Source organism: Chanos chanos, chromosome 8, assembly GCF_902362185.1.
Source record: "Chanos chanos chromosome 8, fChaCha1.1, whole genome shotgun sequence".
Classification (NCBI taxonomy): Eukaryota; Metazoa; Chordata; class Actinopteri; order Gonorynchiformes; family Chanidae; genus Chanos; species Chanos chanos.
The window spans coordinates 33042181-33069018 of record NC_044502.1 but is presented as its reverse complement, the minus strand read 5'-3'; the positions used below and the strand labels follow the sequence as shown (position 1 = coordinate 33069018).

Here is a 26838-nt window from a genome sequence, read left to right as displayed (position 1 = left end):
CTCCACAATACAACAGAAATCAGATTTGAAAAAGTAATAATTGGATTTATTTATCAAACTTAAATGAAAACAGGAGGCTTCAACCAAAACAAAAAAAAAGAGACTTCAGGAGGGGGGAAAGGCCAAAACAATAAACAAAACAATCTAGCTGTTTGGAGTGGAATCTGACTTACCTAAAGGTAAAAAGAAAGCAGAATTAACAACACAAACTATCCTCACTCCCTAACTAACCAAAAAAACAGGAGAAAACGGTGTAAAACAAAAAGGCACCCAACGTCCCTACGGGCTTCCCATGCTATTTACAAAGCTATTTACAAATCTATGTACAATACAAAAAAAGAAACACATAGCAGACAAAAGCAAATAAAGCGAACAACAAATTATCAACAACAAGCTAGCAACAACAACCAACAACAACCACCACTGTCTGAGTCAGGAGAAGAAGAAAAAAAAAGAGTCTCTAGTGAAGAAAACATGCTTGCTTATATCCCCTGGCCTTGTTTTCTCTCAGCCAATGGGAGTACGGTTTGACAAATAGGCCCTCCCCCGTTTCCATGGAGCTTAAAGACATGTTGACAGGAAAGAGAGAGGACACAACACAACACAGTACAACAGCAACAAATATACAACTCCCAGACAACAGTAAACAAAACAAACACGAAATAAATAGATAAATACGTCTTAGGACGTAACAACATGGAAAGTCCAAGTGTTTCTTCAACACTATTTAGTGTATTAGTTGTGGCAGTAAGTCAAAAGGTGCAGGAGTTGTGCCTGTTTTAAGTGCTGCAAACTGATTGTATCTTAGCAGCCATGCCATTTGGAAATTGAACTATATGCTCATTTCCCAGTTTCATTTCCCATTTGGACCTGACATGTAATGATGTAATGATCCACAAAAAATTGGCCGAATATTTGCTTTTCTTTGTGTGGTCTGTGCCTTGTGATGTCCATTGGGACAAAGTGTCAATAAAATCTAAGTACATGGACAAATTGGTGTTGAAAATTGTTTTTCAGTATAGCACCCCAAAGTGGCCAAACTTCACTAAACTTGGTGTGTGCCACCCAGGCCTCATGGTAAGCATGTGTACCGAGTTTTATGCCAATGAACAAAAGCATTGTACAGATATGGCCACTCTTCCTTTATGGCGCCTTCACAGGTGAACTTGCGGGTATATTACAGCCATATTTTTCAACCAGAAAACTGTACTTTAACAGTTCTTAAAGACAATAGTCCAAAGAGGTAATACACAAAACCTAACTGTAGCATAACTCTAGGAGGAAATGGTTAAATGTGTTTTTGACAAAATCAAAGATGGATGAAACACAAAATGGCTGACGCAGAGGTTTCATGAGTTCCCAGTTAGGATCCTTAACCTTGATGAAGCTCAAGAAATATAGTTGAAATATCTATTTTAGTGCCAGAGTAATCGGGATGTAAGTGAGTAATTTTTTTTATGGTATAGCGCCCCAAAATGGCCAAATTTCATGAAACTTGGTGCATACCCAGTATTCCCAATACCAACAAAGTGTACCAGGTTTGGCATCACACCAACAAAAAGCACTGCTGAGATATGACTCACTTTCTGTTTTGGTGTTTTTTACCGTCAAATTTCATTTGATGACTGTGGCTATGTCAGTTGACCTATCACAATTCTTTTGAAAACTATTGGTCACTCAGAACCCTCTCTTGATGATTAATGCCAAATTTGAAGGTTATACTGTCAGTGGTCTAGGACAAGTTCCCAAAAGTAGGCTTTTTGAAAAATTCAGATTTTTTTTTTTTTTCAAAAATACAGTGGATGACTCTATTCAGTTCGTCGTGACCTCTCCTGTTCATTCAATCAAGAACATTTAGCATGTATCATCAACCCGTGCTGAAGAACAGACGCACTCTCCTGGAACGTGCTGAAAAATTCATCTCAGATGTATATTTCACCGACTGCAATCTCAGAGGAAAGTACGTTACACTTGCTGTCTGCAAGATTTATCTCACACTATAGCTAATGTTACATTTTCCAGCACACTAATCCTTTCTATCCCAACGTTAGTAGGTTCCAAGCCTTTGCATTGCATCGGAAAATTGCACATTTTCATGTGTTTGTGGGTGATTCTTCAACTATGGTAACTTTTGTGTCCCTGGAAGAAAAAAGAAAAACGTAAACATTTCTACATGTTATTTTTGTCACACTTCACACCAAGAGGAACTTATATAAACTAAATAATAGGTCAGTCATTTATTGTATTATATAATAAGAGGCCTTTTATGTTTGGTCTGTTTTATATTGCCTTTGTCCCTAAGTTGGACTTTAGATCTTCAATCCAGCTTCATTTTGAATTTAATATTGAAATAATGTTGAGTTGAAATACAAATTAGAAATTAATGCCCATTCCAATCAAATATATTATGTATTATAATATTTAGGCTATTCACATTTTCTAGTAGTTTTCATAAAAAGAACCCATGTCCCTTGGGTTCACTGTCATTTCCACCACACTGCACAAAACAGAATTTTGGGATCATGTTATATATGGAGCTAAATCAGAGACTTCAAGTTTGGCATTGAAAAAAACAAAATCAGCACTGATTAGAAAAAACTAAACTGAAACAGAATGGCATTCATCAGCACTGAAACACTTGTGTTGAAATTAACTTTGGGCACTGAAAAGATGTTTTGCTGATTTTTGTTTATTCTGATGTGCTGTTTTCAATGACAATCTTTTCTTTGTTTCTTCATTTCAGCCTTTTTCAGTGCGTTTTTTTTTACGCTGCAAGTCTTTTTTCGATGTCAGTACTTTTCAGTGTCAACTTACTGTCTCTGTTACTGTACGTTCACACTGAGCGCGGCGAGAGCGTCAAAGTGACCGGAAGTCATTCATTTTCAATGAGAGCCAGCGTCTTTAAGCGGCGAAGAGCGTCGCGGCAAAGGGCGTCGCGGCGAGGGTGGTTTGGGCGTCAAAATACAGTTGAAGTTCGGTTAACTTTATGGTAATGAGATATGACGCGGTTGGGCGGCAACCAATAGAAACTTGAAAGTGCTCCGCTCTAGAGAATTGTAGAGAACACGACAGTATAAACTATTGTTCCCACAAAACTTTTGGTCCTAAGCAAAATGGAGGAGAAACTGATTATATCGGTGGTGGGTTTCCACATGTTGTACTGTAATGTAGGTTATGCACAAACGTTAGTGTTAATTAAAGACAAAGGCTAGTAAACGTGTCCTATAAACTCCATGCTGGAATTTGACCTAGCCTATCATTAACACAAAAGACACACAACAAAAAAAAGCTTTTAAGTAGTGTTTTTCATCAGTTTATTTTGTTACGAAATATGTAATTAGCATTGTTTATTTATTTCTGTCATCGGTCGATTTCGCACCTTCTCATTTAAAATATCTCATAAGGTTAACTTATAGCCTACTGGTGGTCAGTCTGCACAAATATACCGCTCGGCCTGTTTGTTTGCTTTATAGCCCCTTTAAAAACATTTGCATAACCAAGCTTTCCGAAGGAACTTGTACCCGCCTATTTCATCAACGGCAGAGCGTCCACAGTGTTCAACAGCGTCGTTGGCAGGGAGGTTTGGGCGACTCTTGACGCTCTCGCCGCGCTCAGTGTGAACGTACAGTTAAGGCGTGGAAGAGGAGGGGTTTGGGGGGGAGGGTCAATAAATGTATCATTTGCATATATTTAAATAAGGAAAAACGTCTATGTCCCAGATCCAAGGTCTGCTCGGAGTCCGAAGACTTCCAAGCAAGATTTTTCGAAAACGGCTCCAACTGCGATCTCCTCTGCCTCCAGGATGTTACAATCGGCTATCTCCAGCAGGCTAGCATTAGTGTAGCATACATTCGAGCTTTTGAGGCTGCGGCAGCTTTAGTCGTATCCACGGCAACGGCTGAAATCCAGGGTCTGGCATAGGGCTGTGCGATGTGTATCGTCTATGCTAACATCTTAATTGTTTTAAGGATGTGGGAGCTGATATTATCGAGTGATGTCACTTGTTTGCAAAAACCAATAAAAACACACCTTGAGAGTCCACGCAGTTACTGCGTCATGTAGCCTAGTAGGACATAACACTGCGCATATCTATCTAACCATAGCTAAACTAATTCACATGAGCGAGCTACAGTTAGCGTTAGCCTTGCTCCAGCCGGGCATCTACCAAACAGCACAAAGTAAAAAGTTAACTGTACGACATCCCAGTTTATTTGGGGACAACAAAAACAAAAAAGACTTACTTGTGGTTTAGTTTGCCTATCCCAGAGGTGCTCTCGGTGAATTCGAAATGTAGAGGATTACAGGTGGAGCTGCTTCGGAAAAATCTTTGCTAGAAGCTAGTGATGGGACGTTCGATTCTGAAGCTTGCTTCACTTTCACGAAACATACTGGTGCTTCGAAACTTCGAATCTTTTTTCGGCACAATCAGGAAAAAGCCTCAAAGCTTCGCAAGGCTTCGTCCGCCCATCCCTACTAAAATCCTTCTGACTCAGCGCATATTAGAGCCGTTTCTCGCCAAGTACATTCTCCCGTTCTTGGGAGTTCGGACTCGCAAGTTCAACTCTGGAGTCTAGAATCCCGATGACGTGGGATGATGCAGTACGCTTAAAAAGCATTTAAAACAACAGGGTCTTGCCGGCTAGAGGCTCTGCAGCTAGCTAGCTCGGTCTGCTAGTAGATGTCACTTCTCCAAACATTTAGGACTTTCAATGGGGTGCTACCGACCCATATTTGAATTCTGAAACGTTAATTTCTCCCCTGAAAAATCTTAAAAACTACATTTGGTGACAGAACAGTCATAATTCGAATTTACAGTTATGCGGTAGCTCGTCTGCCGCCATTAACGCAACTTCTGTGAAATGTGGGTGAAATGCATTCTGGGAAACTTGACTGCCCAAGTCCACACAAGTCACCTCCTGATGCATCCTTGATAAAACCCACGAATCAAGAACACATCCGGGTATTTGATCTTTCCTATCTCCTTTAGCATAGGGTACGCTGGACTATCCTTTAACTGTACGTTCACACTGAGAGCGGCGAGAGCGTCAAGAGTCGCCCAAACCTCCCTGCCGACGATGTTGTTGAACACTGTGGACGCTCTGCCGTTGATGAAATAGGCGGGTACAAGTTCCTTCGGAAAGCTTGGTTATGCAAATGTTTTTGAAGGGGCTATAAAGCAAACAAACAGGTCGAGCGGTATCTTTGTGCTGACTGACCACCAGTAGGCTATAAGTTAACCTTATGAGATATTTTAAATGTGAAGGTGCGAAATCGACCGCTGACAGAAATAAATAAACAATGCTAATTACATATTTCGTAACAAAATTAACTAATGAAAAACACTACTTAAAAGCTTTTTGTTGTTGTGTGTCTTTCGTGTTAATGATAGGCTAGGTCAAATTCCAGCATGGAGTTTATAGGACACGTTTACTAGCCTTGGTCTTTAATTAACACTAACGTTTGTGCATAACCTACATTACAGTACAACATGGGGAAACCCACCACCGATATAATCAGTTTCTCCTCCATTTTGCTTAGGACCAAAAGTTTTGTGGGAACAATAGTTTATACTGTCGTGTTCTCTACAATTCTCTAGAGCGGAGAACTTCCAAGTTTCTATTGGTTGCCGCCCAACCGCGTCATATCTCATTACCATAAAGTTAACCGAACTTCAACTGTATTTTGACGCCCAAACCACCCTCGCCGCGACGCCCTTTGCCGCGACGCTCTTCGCCGCTTAAAGACGCTGGCTCTCATTGAAAATGAATGACTTCCGGTCACTTTGACGCTCTCGCCGCGCTCAGTGTGAACGTACAGTAAGAAAGGAAAGGGGATAATTTCGTCCCACAATTCTTTGCGGTAGCAGCATTTAAAGCGACGAACCATTCGGCCGTTCAAGACAACAAACGATTATGTGAACGTAACTGTACGTTCACACTGAGAGCGGCGAGAGCGTCAAGAGTCGCCCAAACCTCCCTGCCAACGACGCTGTTGAACACTGTGGACGCTCTGCCGTTGATGAAATAGGCGGGTACAAGTTCCTTCGGAAAGCTTGGTTATGCAAATGTTTTTAAAGGGGCTATAAAGCAAACAAACAGGTCGAGCGGTATCTTTGTGCTGACTGACCACCAGTAGGCTATAAGTTAACCTTATGAGATATTTTAAATGTGAAGGTGCGAAATCGACCGATGACAGAAATAAATAAACAATGCTAATTACATATTTCGTAACAAAATTAACTAATGAAAAACACTACTTAAAAGCTTTTTGTTGTTGTGTGTCTTTTGTGTTAATGATAGGCTAGGTCAAATTCCAGCATGGAGTTTATAGGACACGTTTACTAGCCTTGGTCTTTAATTAACACTAACGTTTGTGCATAACCTACATTACAGTACAACATGGGGAAACCCACCACCGATATAATCAGTTTCTCCTCCATTTTGCTTAGGACCAAAAGTTTTGTGGGAACAATAGTTTATACTGTCGTGTTCTCTACAATTCTCTAGAGCGGAGCACTTCCAAGTTTCTATTGGTTGCCGCCCAACCGCGTCATATCTCATTACCATAAAGTTAACCGAACTTCAACTGTATTTTGACGCCCAAACCACCCTCACCGCGACGCCCTTTGCCGCGACGCTCTTCGCCGCTTAAAGACGCTGGCTCTCATTGAAAATGAATGACTTCCGGTCACTTTGACGCTCTCGCCGCGTTCAGTGTGAACGTACAGTAACACTAACCGTTGGACAGTAGCGTATCCTTGACGCGACATAAAGATTATCTGGCTGAAGTTTTCTCATTTAATGATTTGCTGATTCTATACAAGTAAAATTAAAAAAAAAAATTAAAGTAACATGACGAAGTGATGGTGTCAGTCAAAAGACGTATATGCTCTCCAAGATATAACAGTTTCTAAACAGTTTCTAACGATTTCTTACAATAAAAGGGTTTCTCGCGCAAACCGCGTCGTGCATTCTTACTTAAATTCTTAACAGAAAACAGTTAAAATTCACAATATGAACTTAAATAATTTACTAACAATTTCTGATTAAAAGTACGTCTTGGTACCGCAATACAAGCATTAGTAATTGCAAAACAAATTAAATTCTTTTTTCTAAAAATGGGTCAGATCAACACGACCGATAAGGGATATGAGACTAGCCAGATGATGTTTTTTAATTCAACATGTTTGAAACGTAAGAGTGATGGTATGTACAGTTGTAGATTTGGAGGCCTAATATGTTATGCCTATCTTGCAAAAATTTAGCAATTATTTTCCTACAAACACACCAGGATTCATGTCGATAAATGAGAGCGGATAAGAAAGAGAGCATGAGCAGCCATTCGTTTCACTTTTGTGATTAATCAATAGAGGCAACCAATTGGTTGCCTCTATGCCTTTTTTTATTTCAATTCCAACCTTGGTAATGACGTAACATTTTTCACCGGGTTGTGTACGTCTATATACCGTGAAAAAAACAGGATAGGAACGCACGGGGCGAAGTATCTAAGATGCGCTTTTAGAAGTCCATCTTCGGAACATTGTAGTTTCACCATGGCAGATCTACGTCAGTAATATCCGCCGTCGCATGATTACGTAGCCTAGTGTAAGTGCAGTCGTATTCTCTTAGCACCGCGGTTGTCTTTTCCTAAGTCCTTATGAATTCTCCTTCCCACCTTTCCTTACCCTCATGACGTTTTCCATCAAGGTCAAGGAAAAGTGGTAAGGAAAGGGCTTAAAGACGTAATTTTTTTGACTATTCGGCTGCACCCAGAGACAGTAAAAGCGGATTTATACTTCTGCGTAGGCTCTATGCGGAGCCTACGCCGTAGCCTACGCCGCTGTGAGCATTTATACTTCAACGTTGCTTTGTATGCGTCGCTCTGTGATGAAACGTTCAAAACGCTAGTTTGCGGTGGGGTTTCTATTGTCGCTGTGTTGAAGTTCTTCGTGCATTACCATCGGTAGCGAGAATAATGTTAAGTAAAAAGTCGGAATTCAGTCTTTGCACAGCAACGTCTATAAAACAAGTTTAGCGACTAGCTTCTAACTTTGGGGGATAGACAAACGGAGCTGTCAAGTGCGCTCAGTTCGTCTTTTTGCTGGAAATTTTTCGGCGGCGAATTTAATTCAATTATAAATTGGCTTTAAGTTGACATTGAAAAGTACTGATATCGCAAAAAAGACTTGCTGCGTAAAAAAACCTGCACTGAAATAGACTGACATGAAGAAACAAAGAAAAGATTGTCATTGAAAAGGCATATATATATCAGGCATATATATATATATATATATATATCAGAATGAACAAAAAAAACCCCCACAAAATAGTTTTTCAGTGCCCCACGTTCATTTCAGCACGTGTTTCAATGCCGACTTTTTTTTCCCAATGCCAAACTCTGGTTTAGCTCCATAGTGTTATGGTTTATATACTTCTTAACCATATCAACAGCCACTCAACAGGAGAACACATGGCCCGAGAAAAGAGTTCATAGGAGGTAATAAAAAGAGGGAAAATCAAGGTAAATACGAGTTAAATTGAGAGTGTGTTCATTGGGTGTAATTTCCAAACAGCTCACATTTCATATGAATGTAAAAACAACTGATCAGTTTCATTTAATATTGTGTATTTTGTGTATATTTAATGCTAACTGGAAACTGACATTAGGCTAACATATCGTTTCATTTTCAAAAAAATATGACAAAATGCCATTTCCAACGTTTGACTATTGACTATTTCCGCTTAATATTAGAGTGATATATATATATATATATATATATATATATATATATATATATATATATATTACTTAAAGTCATCACAGCCACTATCAGGATGTGTTTGTACACTGAATGGAGAAATAAACCATAGCAATGTATTTTTATAAAGAAAAAAAAAGTTAGATGCTAAATGCTAAAATTTTCCAGACCAAAATGGACCATAGTAGAAAAATTACCCTCATACGTTTATATCAAGTTAACATAAACGTCACGGACGTGGAAGACTTTATCCTGAATTTTACTGAATGACATTGCTCCTGCTCCGTACATTGATTTCCTTGACTGTTCCTTCCTTTTCACAGACTGTACGGAGATACGTGTCCATTAGAGTCTATCTCCGTGTTTAAGTCCTCAAAACGGATTCCATTCGCAGAGGCTGTTAAGCAAAATTTCCAGCCATGTAAAGTTGGTGATAGTTTTGGACCAACGTAAGTAACCTACATAGAAGTTCTGCCACATCCGTGCATGTGTACTTTAAAATAATATTATATCCTGTAGACGATTTGTAGGGGGATGAGGGGGGATGCCATCCCCCTTGTTTGCAAAATGCCCAAAATGCATCCCCCTTGTTAACCTGCCATCCCCCTACATATTCTGTGGAGTAGTGTCAGTGACCATTGGGCCATCCCCCCTGTTAAAAAATAACAAATTGTCTACTGATTATATCATATCACATTCTTCTTAGTGGTCTATTGGTTGCATAACTGTGAGCTGCACAGTCAGTGGCATACTCGAAATTGAACGTCTTCAGCTGTTATGTCACAGGTGGTGGACATGTTGGTTCAAAGTGACTTTAGAGATACCTAGAAGCTGGAAAGGAAAAGAGGTTCACCTTCGATGGGAGAGTGATGGAGAAGGAATGGTATGGAGAGATCAGCAACCTGTTCAGGTGAGACATCAGGAACATCAATCAAAAACACGATCACATTGCATCGCAGCTCAGTATTACTGGGCAGCAGGCACCCTCAGTTTGTCATAATATGAAAAAGACATTGACGATATAGGTCTGTCTATCATCTATAGTAGCTTGGTCACACTTGTTCTCAATGCTGCATAGTTCTGCTGAGCAAACGCTGTTTTGTATTTGCAGGGATTAACAAAAGAAGGTGAAAAGACCAGTTACATTCTGACTGAGAGCCTCAGAGAGGATGAGCCTCACAGGTCTGTATCTCTTTGAAGTGAACCCCATCAAGGTTTAGCAATTTTTTTTAAACAACAAAGCCCCTGTTCACATTTATGGTATGAGGTATACCAGTCACTTGTCATTTGTTTTCTCATTCTTTTTTGGCTACAGTATTACCGTCTATGTGGAACTGGCCTGTAACAATCTGCTTGGGGCAGGGCGGGACTCCCTGATCGATGTCCCGGACCCAAATAGAAAATACACTCTCCAGAAGGCAGAGCTTACTGTGTTTAATCGTGATGTCAGGGAACTTCTGACTGACTTTGAGATACTGGTAGATATTGTCAAGGTATGACATAGAAGATTTGAGGAACAGCAGTAGGTTGCATTCAACTTACATTAAAGCCTACATTCAGTCAAACTACCATAGAACTGCATCGTGGTTTTCATGGTAATTCTTGAAAAGATGTGTCAGCACAATTGATTGATTAATTACAATTAGTTTATTGGACTGCTTTACCAGTTAGTATTAGGATCACATATCCACTGGGGATTGAAGCTGAAGTTTTTAATGCTGCAACAGATGTCATAACTAGGTGCTTGACTATGACAATAAGTAGACATGCATATCCCTTTTACATACTTATAGCTGGTTGGGTTTTCTCTTGGTTTTGTCCAGTTGCTGGGTGAAGGGGAGCAGCGTGGTTACCAGGCGTTGTACACAGTCAATGAAATGGTCAATGTGTGTGACCCAGCCAATCCCAGCTCATACTGCGCAGCCCTCAACCTGGCCCAGAGGTTCTTCGGCCAGAGGAATGGAGAGAGTCAGCACATCATTCATGCCATGGGCCACTGTCACATTGACACAGGTGTGAACTTCTCTAAGTACCAAATGCCAGCCTGTGTAATGTAGATTAATTAACTTAAATGTTCTATTCTTGTTATGCAATGCACAGTTTTAAACAGTCTGGCCATTATGGGAGCACCTGCCTTTTTTTAGACTCAACTACTTGATATATTGGAGTTTGGTCTAAAAACTGGACCACTTATAATGTGACTCACTCTCTTGGCAGGATATTCTGAAGTCACCATGTCCCTGAAGTGCAATTTTTTTTCTTTGAAATTTGAAATTTGCAGGCTATATTAAAATATATATTTTGCAGTATTGTCTCAGTATTGAAAAATATAATTCCAGTATTTCATTCAGTTTGAAAGAGAATTTTTTTTTCTTTAATTGTTTTCATTTGAATGACACTGAAGATATAACTTTATTAAAAGACAATATGTTTCATCCATTCTAATGTTGTCGTTTTGTGTCTCATGCTTTACTCAGCCTGGCTGTGGCCTTACGAAGAAACCATCAGAAAGTGTGCCCGTAGTTGGATCGCTATGATTCGGCTAATGGAGAAAAACCCACAATTTATCTTCACCTGTTCTCAGGTCAGTTAGTGCTCACCTAAGCTGTAAGCCTCTTCCCACTGAACTGAATTGGCTGATACATCTTAAACTAAAAAAACAGTGACAGTGAAGTGTCTAAACATTCTGTGTGTGTGTGTGTGTGTGTGTGTGTGTGCGCAGGCTCAACAGTTTCACTGGGTGAAGAGTTGGTACCCAGGCCTGTACTCACAAATTCAACACTATGTTCAGAAAGGACAGTTTATCCCAGTTGGAGGCACATGGGTGGAGATGGTAATAAGCTTATATATATGTACATATATATATAGAGAGAGAGATTTTACGTTTTTTTTTCTTCATTAAAGTCACAGACATGCTAACAAAAAAGTCCTAATTAAGCATATAGTTAATTGTTGCAACAGATACATTTTCCATACACTTCACAGATTTTTTTTGGTCTTGTTTTGTTCTTTCATAAAGACTTTAATTGCCATAATAAATAGATTTAGCAGCAGTTCTATGAATAGAGAATACACTGCTCTGAATTGTTTCAGGATGGGAACTTGCCATCTGGGGAGTCCATGGTCAGACAGTTTCTAGAGGGACAGAATTTCTTCAAAGAAGAGTTTGGAAATTACTGCAAAGAGGTACAACAGACAACTCCATACCCATTAACTTAAATGGAAAGTCTGAAGCCATGAAGTTATTTTAATGGGAAAAAATACTAATTAACTTAAATGTTATTTTTAAGGCAAGAACTGAAAAATGCATTGTAAATGGAGAATGAGTAGAGAATCTCCATACAGAATGTAATTTACTGTACGACTCGGTGCATTCTTTCTGAGCAAAACTGACCCAAAGCATATTATTTGTATATTGAAGCTACCATAGATTCTCAAAGTACAGTGTACAGATATGAAAGTCTACAATTTCAGTTTATTCAATTAGCAATACAGGACTAATGATAGGCAGCGATGTTCTGGGTTAATACTGATGCACTACAGAGTGTTTTTCTGTACCTGTCTGTTCTCTCTTCCTCTCTAAAGTTCTGGTTACCAGATACCTTTGGATACTCAGCTCAGCTCCCACAGATTATGCAGGAATGTGGCATCTCCAACTTCCTGACCCAAAAAATGAGCTGGAACCTTGTCAATACTTTTCCAGTGAGAATTTGCCCTCACAAACAATAACTGTTCATTATCTCGTGTTGAATTTAGAGTCTGTAAATTGATTTTCTTTACTGCCTTTTTAGCACAGCACATTCTTTTGGGAAGGCATCGATGGCTCGCAAGTTCTCACTCATTTCCCACCTGGAAACTCTTACAAGCTGAGGGCCAAAATTGAGGATGTAAGTGAACCTTTGCATGCAATGTTGAGTGTTTCTCAGTAACGGTCATGTGAACATTTTTGAAGTTGTGCTAGACCAACACTAACAACACCTGATTCATCTTATTTAATAGTCCCCAGGGTATATTCAGTTGTCATACTTGATTCTTAACAATTACATGGAGATTCAAGCCTTAAAGGTTCAACAAGCAGAGTATTTTGTGTTACTAGTGTTTAGAAACAATTAAATATGTCATATCACACCGCCCATTTGAATCATTACATGTGTTTTCTTATTCCAACCGCAGTTAACGAACACAGTAAAGAACAACAAGGACAAAGGAAGGTCCAATCACAGTGCATTACTCTTTGGATTTGGAGATGGAGGCGGTGGTCCCACACAGCTCATGCTAGACCGCCTCTTGCGAGTACAGGACTCGGACGGCCTGCCAAAGTCAGTTCCTGCCCCTCCCCTTTCAAATGACAGTGCACCCTCCATTAAAAGTATCTGAGCCCACCCTCAGTCTGGACATAACACAGTTACACACAGGAAACCGATGGCCCACACCCAGAACTAATAAATTACATGCCCTGTATTATTGTTCTCAGTGACATGTTGTTAAACTTACATGGAATTCTTAAAGAATGAGATTTGACTTAATGTCTTGATACATCACAAGCAAATCATTGTGCACACCCATTCTTCATTTTCAGTGTTTGTTAACTTCCTTTGGGATCATATCTTGGGATGCATGATTTCCTACTTAATTACAATATGTCACTCATGTTCCTCTTACTCAACCTTTCATTACATAGGGTCAAAATGTCTAGTCCAGACAAGTTTTTTTCGGAGCTGAAAGCTGAATCAGGCCTGCTGTGCACCTGGGTCGGTGAACTCTTCCTTGAGATCCATAACGGCACATACACCACACAGGCAAAGGTTGTTTACTCCTTTTCGAATCAGTGTTTACTGTCATCCCAAAAACAGTTACCTGTGCACATGAGGAAAAATAACAGTTTGATAATCTGACTTGCCCAAAATGACTCCTTGGAGATTTTCCTCCAGGTTTGGGAGAGAGGTGGGAGAAAAACCTTTCTGTGTTTGTCTGTTCCCTAAAATATTTAGGTCTGGGGTTAATACAAAATACCTTCTGTCTGGGTTGAATTTTACAGTTCAGCAGTGGCTCTTTTGAAACCACATATTTACTTTATGATATTGATTATTATCATAAATAATACAAGCACTGATTAAGACTGAATTAATCAGGATATGATGGATCTGTACACCTCAGTCAGTATCAAGTATGAGGTCCTACTGAACAGGTTCTCATCTACTCAACAGGTCATTTCATTACATGTAGTTGGGTCGTTTTCCTGTCAGTCATACAGTATGTCTGTGTTAGGATGGCTTAATCACCTGAAAGATTATTTTTGCCATGTGGCATTTAAATAAAAGTTATGCTGTCGGTTCTTTGCCACAAAATCTCTTGTCATTTTGTGTTGGGGCTCAGATTAAAAAGGGGAATCGTCAGAGTGAAGTGTTACTCCATGATGTGGAGGTAGCAAGCTGTTTGGCTCTGTGCAAGAGTCAGGCTTTCTCGTACCCTTCCCAGAGACTACAAGAGCTGTGGAGGTAAGGTTATGGCACTACTTCAGTAGTCAAATAAGTTATCAGTGGAATAGTTTTCAGGCCCTATACTTTCAGTCAGGACTTTGTTTGGTTTTTAAATTCAAGGTTCAAATTCAAAATCCCACATTATGGAATTTTGTATTATAGCTAAATTGCAGTGTAGTTGCTGTCATCCTAAATGTTTGATATTTAAGAAGAAAATATGTAGTAAAATAAAATTCTGACTACCAAAACTGTTCTGTTTGCATTGCAGGCTGCTTCTCTTGAATCAGTTCCATGATGTACTTCCTGGCTGCAGCATTGAGATGGTGGTGGATGATGCTCTTGAATATTATCAAGGTACATTAATGCATTAATATAGCTTTTTAGTTCCACTCAGATTCTCAACTAGATTGTAAATCAACTTCCAACACTTTCTTCCTGTAGAGGAAGAGGTTTTTCTGTGAAGTTCCTGGCATTCAAATTACTAATTGCATTAAACAAAAGAAAACCATAAAAGCTGTCAAGTTAGTATTTCAGCGTGGCTTAACTTGCCTCGTTTGTTTTATTTATTTTATTTATTTATTTATTTATGTTTTATATCAGAGATCCATAAGAGTGGGACAGGGCTTCTGCAGGCTGCCTGTGGGGCACTGCTGAGTCAAGGCTCCGGTACAGCAGTGCTCAACACGCTGCCATGGGACCGCACCGAGGTCGTTTCACTATCAGAGGAGAATGCTCAACCGAGACTGGGTAATGTCCATGAAGACTAAAGGAATCCTTTTACTGAGATTCCTTCAAAAAGTGGTTTAATGAGGACTCTCTGTGACAGTTTAATGAAGATGTAAGACTTCAATAGGCAGGATAAATCTGTAGGAGGTGTCTGATCTCTATCTGTCTTTGAACAGTGTTGGTAAAAGCACCGAGTGTGGGAATAGGGTGTATTTCAGACTCCGTCCAGCCTGTCTCCCCGGTGTCTGTGACAGTGCAGGTATTGTTCTCTTAGTTCATTCTCGTTTTAGCAAGCTGTTATTCACAATGTTTGTCACCACACACAACAGTATGACTCAGCCCTTTATTACATACAGTCCGATGGAACCATCCTGATGGAGAATGGGATAATGCGGATTGTTATTGACAAAATGGGGTGCCTAATGTCCCTGCTTTTATTGGAAAAAAACAAGTGAGATTATTACAATGATATAGGTGTTTTTTTATAAGAAATAATAAAATTTGCTTTTGGAGTTATAATATTTATGGTAACCACTTTTGGTATGTCATGTTTCCAGGGAAGCTATATCTGAGGGCTGCCTGGGCAATCAGTTTGTTTTATTTGATGATGTCCCACTGTACTGGGATGCCTGGGATGTGATGGATTACCATCTTCAGACCAGGTGAATGAAGCCAATCTCTGTTTCTGCTTGTGTCTGCATGCTAAATTCTACACAGTCTTTTATGCACTTACGTGACTGGCATCTCTAAGTCTCAGACTGTGTCAATAGGAAACCAGTAGTGGATGTGGTCCAGCCCACTAAGATTGTGTGTTCAGGTGGACTGCGGGGCAGTGTCACTTTCACACTCAGGATCAGTGGAAAGAGCACAGTCACACAGGAGATCATTCTGGATGCCAGCTGTCCCTACATCAAGTTCAGCACACAGGTAGACAAAGAACACAGTGTTCTAACAAATGGCCTGGTCTCCAGATCCATCCTGGACTAAATGGGCTCTCTATTCAAAATGCAGTGTAACCAGAGGAGAGGTTTGAAATGATCCCTATATATCCAGCAACTGAACATTACATTTAATTTCTGACTTAATGTATTAAATCATTAGACTTCTGGACTTGAAATTGCCTGAGGATGTGAAGAAGAGGGTTGTTTTCTTTTTTTCAGGTGGATTGGACAGAAGCTCATAAGTTCCTTAAGGTTGAGTTCCCAGTGCGAGTACGCAGCCCAAATGCCACTTACGAGATCCAGTTTGGCCACCTTCAGCGAACCACTCACAGAAACACCTCCTGGGACTGGGCCTGTTTTGAGGTACCAATCAGTAAAAAGTGTAAAATTGTAGTATTACGTTCAACATCTTTGTTGTGATGCATTTGTATGAAAACTCTCAGAACTAAATACCGAAATAATTGTGTATTTCAGGTCTGGGCCCACAAGTGGGCTGATTTGTCAGAGCATGGCTTTGGAGTGGCTCTTCTAAATGACAGCAAATATGGGTACTCCGTTGATCAGAACACCCTGACGCTCTCCCTGTGAGTTAGCTTAATGCTTTTTAAAACACAAAATATTCTTGTGACCATCACCTTGTCTTCTTGGAAACATTTGCACATTTCAAAACCATCACTGAGTGGGTTGTTTAGTTGATTTGTCATTACCACGAAGAAGAAACTGAATGTGGACACATTGAAGGCGTGTTCTGTTTCCATAGGCTGCGTTCCCCCAAAGCCCCAGATGCCAACGCCGACATGGGACATCAGCACTTCACATACGCAATCATGCCACACTCAGGTGTGTTTTAACTTAAATCCCCAAACCACTCTTGAAGATTTAATCAGAAACCACACTAAAAGGTTTTATCAGAAAACTGCCTCTCATCTAATCACAAGACTATGTTGTCCTTGTGTGAAGGCTCTTTTCAGGATGCAGGGGTCATTCAGTCTGCCTATAACCTCAACTTTCCTCTTCGGCTCATCCCAAATGTCAGCGTGAGCGATCCATGGAGTGCTTTTTCCATCAGCTCGACAGCTGTTATCCTGGAAACTGTAAAACAGGTATCTCCACCGGAAAACGACCTTGGAATGACCTTTTATTCCACCCACTCTATCTTTACTGACAGACCCTCTCTTCCAGGCTGAGAGGAGGAAAAATGCATTGGTTGTTCGGCTGTACGAAGCTCACGGGAGCACTGCCACGGTTACTTTGACCACCACTCTCGCTGTCCATGAAGCTTGGCAGTAAGTTTACTCACTTTTGTTTGGTGCAGAATTATTCCTTTGTTCCTAGTGCAGTACTCTCTAGCTTCAGTTTTGTCGACATTCCTGTTCTGTGTTTTTTAGCCCAGAACATAAATGTGATTGAACTTTCTGCAGTCATTATAATTAATGGGCAGGTTGTATCAACAGTGTTTGTTGTGGGCTAGACTGAAAATAACCTACCCAAAGAGTAATGTTTAGAAACATGAATACAACAGAAATTAAAACTTGTTTTCTTTTTTGGTTTTCAGCTGTGATTTACTGGAGCGTGCTAATCCCGATCTTCCGGCACCAATCACAGCTTCTGGGATCAGTTTGAATTTCAAACCATTCCAAATTGTGTCCCTCCTCCTTTTTCTGAAGTGAAAACAAACACAGAAACTTTCTGTGTCTGGGGAGGAAACAATTGCTTTTTTATCAGGATTTCATGATCGGGACAAAATCACAGACTCTTAAAATTTATACCACAAAAAGAGTCTTTCAAAAACAAATGTAATTGACCTCTTGAAGGAACTGTCTTCTTAAATGTTGTGTGAAAGAATTTTACCAAATAATTTAACAAATTTAAACCAAATGCCACTTTTTCAGCTGCCTAAATTTGTGTTTTTCTATAATCTTCTTTCACATCTCATGCCAACCTTTGGTTAAAATTGTCCATTTACCTGCTACTGAATCAGTCCAAAGCAATAACATCACATTATTTTAGTAAAGACATTTTATTTCAGATTCTCTTTTTTCTTAAAAATAATGAGTCTTGTAAACAGACGCAGAGTTAAAAAAAAAGTTTGAAAACAGTTGCAGTGGTCCCATGAGGTGAAGAATAGTAATTTTTCTTTCATTCCTGAGTGTGTTAGCTGTTTCTTCTCAAGCTCCCTGCTATTACATGACCACTTTTTCTCTGAGGCTCTGACACAGACAACAAAAACAGACTCGATAAAAGGCTTGATTAATAAACAGACCTCCTTTTTTAATGGCACACACTGTAATAAATTGATTATGCACTTTTAAAAAAATGATGTGAATTTTTAGATAATAATAAAAAGATGAGGACAGACACTCGGATTTTGGAGGTGTGTATTTCTTACCAGCTGTGCTGCTCCTCCAACAAGTGTTTGGTTTCTTTTTGACTTTAGGCGTACATGTAAAATCCCTGAAATGGGGAGTTTCAATGAATAATGGGTTTTTATGACAAACACGGACACGCTGCTGTTTCCCTCATTCGTGTCTTTGTATTAACCTGTGGTAGGGAAACGCACGAACGCGTATCCCCGGAATCCAAAAGCTAGGCCCCCACCCTTGTGGCGCCCTCCTGGAAAACTAATAACTGGTACCACGCACATGCAATCCAATCTGAACAAGTCAAATCTTAAACAGTAAATGAAAACGTTATGGGAACAAAACACTGATTCTATCACATACATTCTAATACATCCTGTCATACATCCTGTCACATACTCACATCCTGTCCACTCTCGGCTTTGGTCTTTTTTTGTAGATCTGTTCTGCTTTAGAGGTGCTTTAAAGCAGTAAAATAGTTTTCCTTATAAAAAAAAAAAGAACTGACATATCTCAGTGCGCTGTGGACAAACTGAGGGTAAAGAATGCTATTGGAACAACAAAAAAAAAAAAAAAGCTCGTTTTCACCTGCTCAGCTGCTTTTTCGCAAGTTTTACATTTACCGTCATCTGTCTGCTCTACTTCCGGACTGTTTTTCTGCCTTTTTGGCACAGCAGTTCTTTCTGTCCCTGTTTTAGGTTTGACTGGCTTTTCCTTTGAAAGGCTGGCTGTGCGACTCTTTTTTGCTTCCTGGAGAGAAACGCGAATTGAGAAGGATTAGTTCCTTTGTTAAAAGAATGAGACTTCAGTGTTAGAATCTCTTTAGACATATTGTCACTCTACCTTCTTTGTGTCTGTGTAGTCATGGTCATCTTTCTTTATTCTCTTTTGGAGAATATTAAAATAAAATGGTTACCAGTTATTAACAATGCCATGCATAATTCACATATTCATCTTTCAATTTTTTTCAAAGCATCCTCCCTTTAGGGGCCACTGGACCAGCCTCCCCCTGAAACATACATTGGAGGGAACATAAGATATGTGATTCACTTTTCCTGTACATTGATGAAAACAAAATTACTCCATTGTCTCTGATATAATCCTCTTCGTTCTGCTCTAATGTAATAATTGAAAGAACACAGACTAATCAATTGCATTTTCTGACCTTAAAGTACATAGTTCCCCCGTTATGGTCTCTCAGTGAGATCATTCCATCCACATGGAATGTAAAACTGCAGCCAAGCCTAACATCCTGAGTAGTCTGCCTTGTCTGTGTCATGGCCTTTTACGCCTAACACAGAGAAATAAAACAAATAAAAAGTGTGAGTAACAAGCTGGCATGACCATTTTATATGCTAATGAGTACTGTGGATTTCATTTCTTAAGAGAAATTAGTTGTGAGTAAATTACAAAAAGTGTACTGCAGAGCCAAAGGAAGTGCGGGGCCAGGATCTTGCTGAATGTTAATCTGTCTTTTCATCAGGGGGTGATACATAACTACCATCAGACATGTGATAAACCAGCTGATACATCTCCGGTTTACACAGTCTCTTAGGAAATGAATCAGTGACTGCAACCACATGACAATCAAATCATAATCTTCTGCACTTTCTTTAATATCTTTCCTTGTTTCTTTCCCTCTCTCATGATGAATGAAAAAACAGCAATATTCACTGGGAAAAAAAACTGGCATACACTGTAATGAACACTACCATGGAATCTGATTATAGTACAAGCCAAGGTACATGTAGAGTTTTAACCCTGTGAATGTGGCCAGTTTTGCTTTATTTTATGCAGAGGAACCACTGGGTCAATGTTGGTAGTATGATGTAAGATTGTCTGATTTTTAGATTCATCTCATGTTGTACACAGAACCACTGAGAGTCTCATACTAGAATTATGCACTTTCCATCAGAAATAAAAGATTGATTTATACTTGATAACTGGATCACATGATTGTTTTACAGACACAAACCTAAACATGCTCTTCATGCTTTTTAATGCTCATCTTTGAATGTCCTTAACCTCAGGATTTTATTGTTATGATTCAGGCCACGAGGTACATTAGTTGACAGACTTCTGGCAAGTCGAACCAGCAAACCATCATCTTTACAATCAAGGATTTAAAAAACACACACACACACACACATTACTGTACTACATGCCCACTGCCTGCACACAAAACTTCAGCTAAACAGAACAACTGAAGGACAACTATTGTGCTGTTGTTAAAATTCAGACTTGCTTTAAGTTTATGTTTTTCCTTTATTGTCCGTACTCTCACATGAACTCTGTGTTTTTGTCCCCTGTCTGTCAGTGTTTGACACTTGTGGTATTGTTTTTGCTTTCCTCACAATGTGCTGTCTGTTTAGCCTCTGGGTTCCACCCCTCACTTGTTATCACTCACACCTGCTCCTAGTTCCCTCATTGTCCACTGCCTATTTAAGTGTGCCAGTTTTTCACTGTTGTGTGTCTTGCCATATCCTGTGTTTCGGTCTTGCCTGCTCATCTGAGCATTTGGTATGGGTTTTTTTTTTTGACTCTGGTCTTGACTACTGGAACACAACTGCATCGGCAAAGGCGAGACAATTGGCGTGTGAGAATTGCTGCCCTATTCATTCTCTAAACCGCTTATCCTGATTAGGGTCGTGGGGGTGCTGGAGCCTATCCCAGCGCACACAGGGCGAAAGGTGGGGAAACACCCTGGACAGCTCGCCAGTCCATCGCAGGGCAGACACACAGACAAAGACACTCACACACACATTCATACCTAAGGGCAATTTAGCGTCTCCAATTCACCTAACCTGCATGTCTTTGGACTGTGGGAGGAAACCGGAGCTCCCGGAGGAAACCCACGCAGACACGGGGAGAACATGCAAACTCCACACAGAAAGGACCCGGCCGGGAACCGAACCCAAAACCTTCTTGCTGTGAGGCAACAGCGCTACCCACTGCGCCACCGTGCCACCATTGCTGCCCTAGTCAATGTGTAAATTTGAATGCAGAAGTCTAGTCGTTTAACATTTAAGCACACTTTCTTTTTAATATTACAGGTGGAAGTGGTGGAATGTAATTGAATAAAATTCTATTCTTTTAGGAGCAATCTCATGGGCACAAAGCGCACTTGGCAGCTGCTGAAAATGAAATATAAAAACATAGTTCAAACAGGTATGACACATTTTGCTTAGGCCTACAGGCTCATGATTGTACCTCATTTTGGTTTTTATCAAATTTGAGATATTAAAGTAAATATCATTCAGTGGCTATTTCAACTTGGAGTAGCTTTAACCCCCAACAGAATGCTGTTTTAAGACAAATGTCCTCTCGCCTATATCCTGCATAGCAGATTAACATTTGGGCTGTAAATACTCCCAGATGTTGCCATTTATAGTAGTTTAAAGTATATTGAAACAATGATCTTCATCACAGGATGAAGACGAGTTGTCTGTTGCCACAGAGGGATTCAGAAAGGCCTACTGTGGTTTACATTAATATTATGGTAGCTACCGATTTCTCTCCCTAGTAAAGTGTTTTTACATTCTTGTGTGGAATTGAGTTTAAAATGCACATTGAAGGGATGACACGTTCTTATCCTTTTTAACTGGGCATTACCAGGAGGAGTCCATCAACCTTCATAGCACAGATTGACACAGTGAGATGTTCAATAAATGCCAGGTTAATTCTGCATGTAGAACTGTAGAATTTATGGTTATCCTTATGTTTTCTCAGTTATGAATTAAGAAACTGACTAATCTGAAAGTGCATCATTTCTCAAAAGGCCTATCTTGAAATTTGATTAATGGAACACCAGTTAGAGGTGGGTGCATGGTCACATGTCAATTGTTGGCACAATCTAAATATAGTAATTGTTGCATTTGTAGGAAAAAGAACAAATAAAATGTGACTGATTTCTTTATTTGACTGGTGGTATCTGTGAAATGGTTTTGGCAAATTCTCTCAGACGGCTCCTCTATCCAGGACATCTGCAGGGTGGATGGGACTGTCTTCCTCAGGATCATTCATTTGTGCGGCAGGGTGCTGCTCTCCTCTAATTGTGGCAATAATATGGACGACATGTGGCAATATTATGGAGAACACATGGCAAAATAGTGTCACATGCCATCTCTGGGGTTACTCTGACTTTACGCAGACACTGGAGCCGGGCTTTGAGCATGCCTACTGTTCTCAACCCGGGCTCTAGTCCTGCAGCGGGCCACACCGGAATGTTGTTTGGGGGCCTGGGTAAGGGCTCAATAAAGAGGGCTGGCATGGGTACTCTGTCACCAAGCAGGTGGCCCTCAAACTCTCCTGTAATTATACAGTGGATACATTTTAAGGGTGTTAAGAGGGAGACAAGGGAATATTTGTGCAGAGCTTTACTTACCATTTGTTGCTTAGGGTACACTGATACATATATCATGCACAGAGCTGGACCACTGGCTTCAACATTTGTGATAAAGTGCACTGCATCACATATGATCTTGACAGTGCAGACAATGAGAAATATTAGCTGCAGTATATTGTGATGTACAGGCTTTGTAAGACAATAGTCAGTGTACCTGCACATTAATACTGTGGAAAGACTTCCTATTCACATAGTCTACTTCATTAACTGAAGGAGCAGTGATAGGGATCTGTGTGCCATCGATGCAGCCCATGACACTTGGGGAAACCCTGCAACATAAAAACTAACGACTGATCCCAGTCTGAAGTTGCAGCAGAATGTCATGAACACGATATAATTTAAAATATCATCACTAACTTCAACTGAATGATTCTACATAAGTCACATGCAATCCTGTGTATTCCTCTTTGATGGTCCTTAGAGGTCTGACGCTACGAAAATGTGCAGTAGCCGTTTAGGTGCAAGGGACACTTTTTTACGGCTCTAAAAACACTTGCTTTCCCGATATACTCGGCGTCACCAGTGTTATAAAGGAAACTCCCGTCAGCAAAAAAGTAAAAAAAAAAAAGTAAAGTAAGTAAAAGTAAAGTCAAGTCTCCGTGATTGCACAAAAACGAAGAGCAAAGAATTTGCTCCGATCTGAGAGCAAGAAGTCCGCGGTGTCTAATTTTACAGATGTAGGCTGGAGTTGTTTGGATAAATGATGACTCTCGGCTAATAAACCTGATTTTTCTGGATCTGCATCCGAGTCATTGCCTGTGTCCTAACATTTATGTTTACATCTCTGCTGCATGGTTTGTTTTATTTATATCAACATATAATGTTCTCACAATGTTTGCTACAAAGTGAGCCAGTCCATCAGGATATACTCATGGTTGTATTTATATGCTGAATGAAATTCTATGCTGTCATCTCTCAAGACTGACAGGTGATGTACAAACGTACATATGTTCAATTCTGAGGGTTCAAGCTAGAGCCCGACCGATACAGGATTTTTAAGACTGATACGATTTCGATATTTGAGGATTTTAAAAAAACGATCATGATATGTCGGCCAGTATTCTAAGATTTATCCTGATATTTATGTGCAGTTATTTAAGAATCCTCACCAAAATAATGAGACATAATGCATAACTTGTATTACTGCCATAAATAGTACTTTGAACAAAGGTACAACAAAATATATTAAAATTGATACGTCAAAGGTATGAAAATACCAAAAGTTATTTATATACATACATACACACACACATTTTTTACTTTTAATTTTGTCCAGTGCGAGCTACGAGACACCATTTTTCAACCACCATTTGGAGCCGTCTTACATATGCCTGTAAACTGACAGTGACCTAGACTAAACGCGGCTGTTTAATGCATCTAATACTACCTGGCTGTCTGCAACGAGGACTTACGACTTTGGGATTTCACGGTACAAATTTGAAAGAGAAGCTCGATAACTTGGTTACCAAGCCATGTTAGATTATTCTGGTCCCTTCTGGTTTAATAATTTCCAATGCAACGACTGTAACTACAGACATACGAGTCCCAGATAAATTTACGATTGCTTCATTTAGGCAGAATAAGATAAACGCTATAGTTTAACCGCACATTAACGTTAGTGGTCCATTGATAAACACTGCATTAGCTAGCTTTGTGGGTAACCTCATTTAGCAATGGATAGCATTAGCCGCTGTAAGCGATGTTGCCAGAAAATTTTTAGAATGGACCAGGGAGAAATGATAGAACCATTGTTTGTTTACTCGCTAGAACTGCCACGCTGTTGAATAAATAAACCTACAATAAAGTTTGTCGACAGTTTAGCCTACACTACTTAAATACCCTAACATTTAACGTAATTTTGATGTCTGACCGACAGTACGGGCTTTCACATTACTGCAGCAAAACCAGGCATGGCTGACATAAATGTTGTCAAGCTAATTGGGATAAGAGGAGAAGTGATGGGGGATGTTTATTATTTGAGTATGTATTTCACGCGACAATTATCAACTTACCATTAACACAGATCATCTCCGCCGTGGGCTACTCCCCTTGGGTCAGCCGATTGTTGTCATTTGTAATGTTCGTGCATGTGTTGCCAACAGTGGAATTGAAGTGTGCCCTCTAGAGGACAAACTACACAACAACAACATTCATAACTTCTGTCTCCGTTTCTTTTTTAACTGTCATCTATCAGCCGTTGTAAACGCCAATACCGATTTATCGGGAAGTAGCTCATATCGGCCGATAATATTGGCACGCCGATATACTGGTCGGGCTGTAGTTCAAACCTGAATGATGGACTTTGATATAGAAATAAACACAAACCAACATGTACACTACAAGTACAAATGTATATGGATGAGGTGTACTTTTGTCATTCTCACAGCAAACTCATGAACTCATAGCACAAATTTAACAAGTATAAATTACATTACTGTGTTAATCTAGGGGCTGTAGTGCCCGAGTTCAGCCACAGACATGAGATGTTTTTCTGTCGTGTAACGGAGCTACGGCCCGTTCCAATTGAGAAGGAATAGGCGAACGTTTAATTGTGCACCCTTGCAGCTTACCGGCAAGCGGTAGCAAAACCGGAACTGCAATGGTGGCATCTGCACCGGGAAATATAACTACAATCATCGCTTTTCTAACGTTTAGGGTGGCCAACTAGACGGTTAAGGAAATTTAATCAAATTCTATCATTTCACACTTTCACCTAGCAAAAATGTATTATGGTCAAATACTTACGGTGTAGATGCAGCCATTGGTTGTCACAGGTGAAAGACCCGACTGCAGGGTTCCTGGGATATTTGTAGTTTTAAGGAAATGATGTCATTCCCGCGGAAATATGGGGGGATTTTAAATTTGTCTAAAGTTACGGAATTCGGCATTCTAACTGAGTATGATTTGGTATGGGTTATTGATGTAAATTATTATAATTTTAAATTATTGTAAGCGATTGTGCCTGTATGTTTCTTTTTCTTTCTTTCTTTTTGTGTGTCTAAAGTTCATTTTTTTTTCAATTAGAAATGGTTTCTTCCGCCGGCTTAAAAACCCCAGGGCAGTTCACACAGTGGGGAGTGAGATGTGAGGAGAACTAGAGGAGCATTGTAATTGAGCCTGTTGAATCTAGACCTTGGAAAAGTTGTTGACACTTGTAAATAGAGGATACTTTTTTTCCCCGTTGATCATCATCATTATTATTATTTTCATTTTTGAGGGAAATAGTTTTTTATTGTTTTTTTTTTTGGTTTGGTGGCACCTGTTACTGGCTGGTTTGGGACCCTCATCACTGGGAGAATCACTGTGTGAAACAAATAAAATCTACAATCTTTGGCATCGCACAGCACCTGTCCTGCCTCTTATTCTGTGACGCAAGGTCATCCTTCACATGTCGTCTCAGACTTCTCGGTGTTCGAACTTGTCTCGGTATTGGCCATGGGTGTTATCAAATATAGCCTTTGGTGTTGACCGTGATCAGCTCCCTTTTAAAAAATGTATGTATTTGACTTTCTTTTCCTTTTTGCACTCAAAACTACTGCCAAAGCGCGGGCGCAGCACTGCACTGTTCAGAAGTAAACCCCCCCCCCCCCCCCACAATACAAAGTCACTGGGCACTGCAAGCACCCGATCCACTCAGCACTTGTGTGCGCTTATGCAAAGGTCAACTAACCCTAACACTAATGATAAGCACGCACGTGTGCAGAACGGATCGGGCCGTCGGGACTGATCGGGCACTTACAGGCACGTCTAAACCGACTAGTTCCAGGAAATGGGCAATAACCTTGGCCACTTGCATGAGCAAACTATTCTGGTAACCAGGTCAATATAAAACGTAAGAGAGAACATCAGAGAATAATTCTCCACCTCTGATATTCTTCCTTGCTGAATCGCTATTTACTGCTCCATTATCAATAAAAAGATATACTCCTCTGTAATTCTATCTAGATGATCTGAATTTTACTGCTTTATTATCCATGAAAAGATGTCTGCAGTCTGACCCCTTTCTTTGATAATAAAACAATATCAAAGGCAGGGGTGTAACTAGCGGTAAGCAGGTGACACGGTTGCACTGGGGCCCGTGACAGTTGGGGGCCTGTGAGTGTGGGCTACTTATCAGTGTAATCAGATCCTTAAAGTACGTATCATGCCTTGCTATTTTCTCTCCTTT

General features: G+C 40.0%; 1 protein-coding gene across 1 annotated transcript; it reads left to right on the top strand.

The window, feature by feature from the left end:
• Nucleotides 1-1859: 1859 nt before the first annotated feature.
• Nucleotides 1860-17575, top strand: LOC115819118 (alpha-mannosidase 2C1-like). The gene is made up of 26 exons (XM_030782667.1): nucleotides 1860-1960; nucleotides 9082-9207; nucleotides 9545-9668; nucleotides 9870-9940; nucleotides 10074-10251; nucleotides 10582-10771; nucleotides 11236-11342; nucleotides 11481-11591; nucleotides 11852-11944; nucleotides 12344-12460; nucleotides 12550-12645; nucleotides 12932-13077; nucleotides 13440-13563; nucleotides 14135-14256; nucleotides 14507-14592; nucleotides 14839-14985; nucleotides 15141-15223; nucleotides 15321-15415; nucleotides 15522-15626; nucleotides 15735-15891; nucleotides 16125-16268; nucleotides 16380-16489; nucleotides 16666-16745; nucleotides 16866-17008; nucleotides 17088-17191; nucleotides 17461-17575. The coding sequence occupies exons 1-26, from the start codon at nucleotides 1860-1862 to the stop codon at nucleotides 17573-17575; spliced, it is 3075 nt and encodes a 1024-aa protein (XP_030638527.1).
• The last annotated feature ends 9263 nt before the right edge of the window (nucleotides 17576-26838 follow it).

Coding starts and splice junctions, on each gene's coding strand:
- LOC115819118 (XM_030782667.1), top strand. CDS start 1,860: ATGTATCATCAACCCGTGCTGAAGAACAGACGCACTCTCCTGGAACGT. Junction 9,208..9,544: donor GGTGATAGTTTTGGACCAAC/GTAAGTAACCTA, acceptor GTTATGTCACAG/GTGGTGGACATGTTGGTTCA. Junction 17,192..17,460: donor GCTGTCCATGAAGCTTGGCA/GTAAGTTTACTC, acceptor TTTGGTTTTCAG/CTGTGATTTACTGGAGCGTG.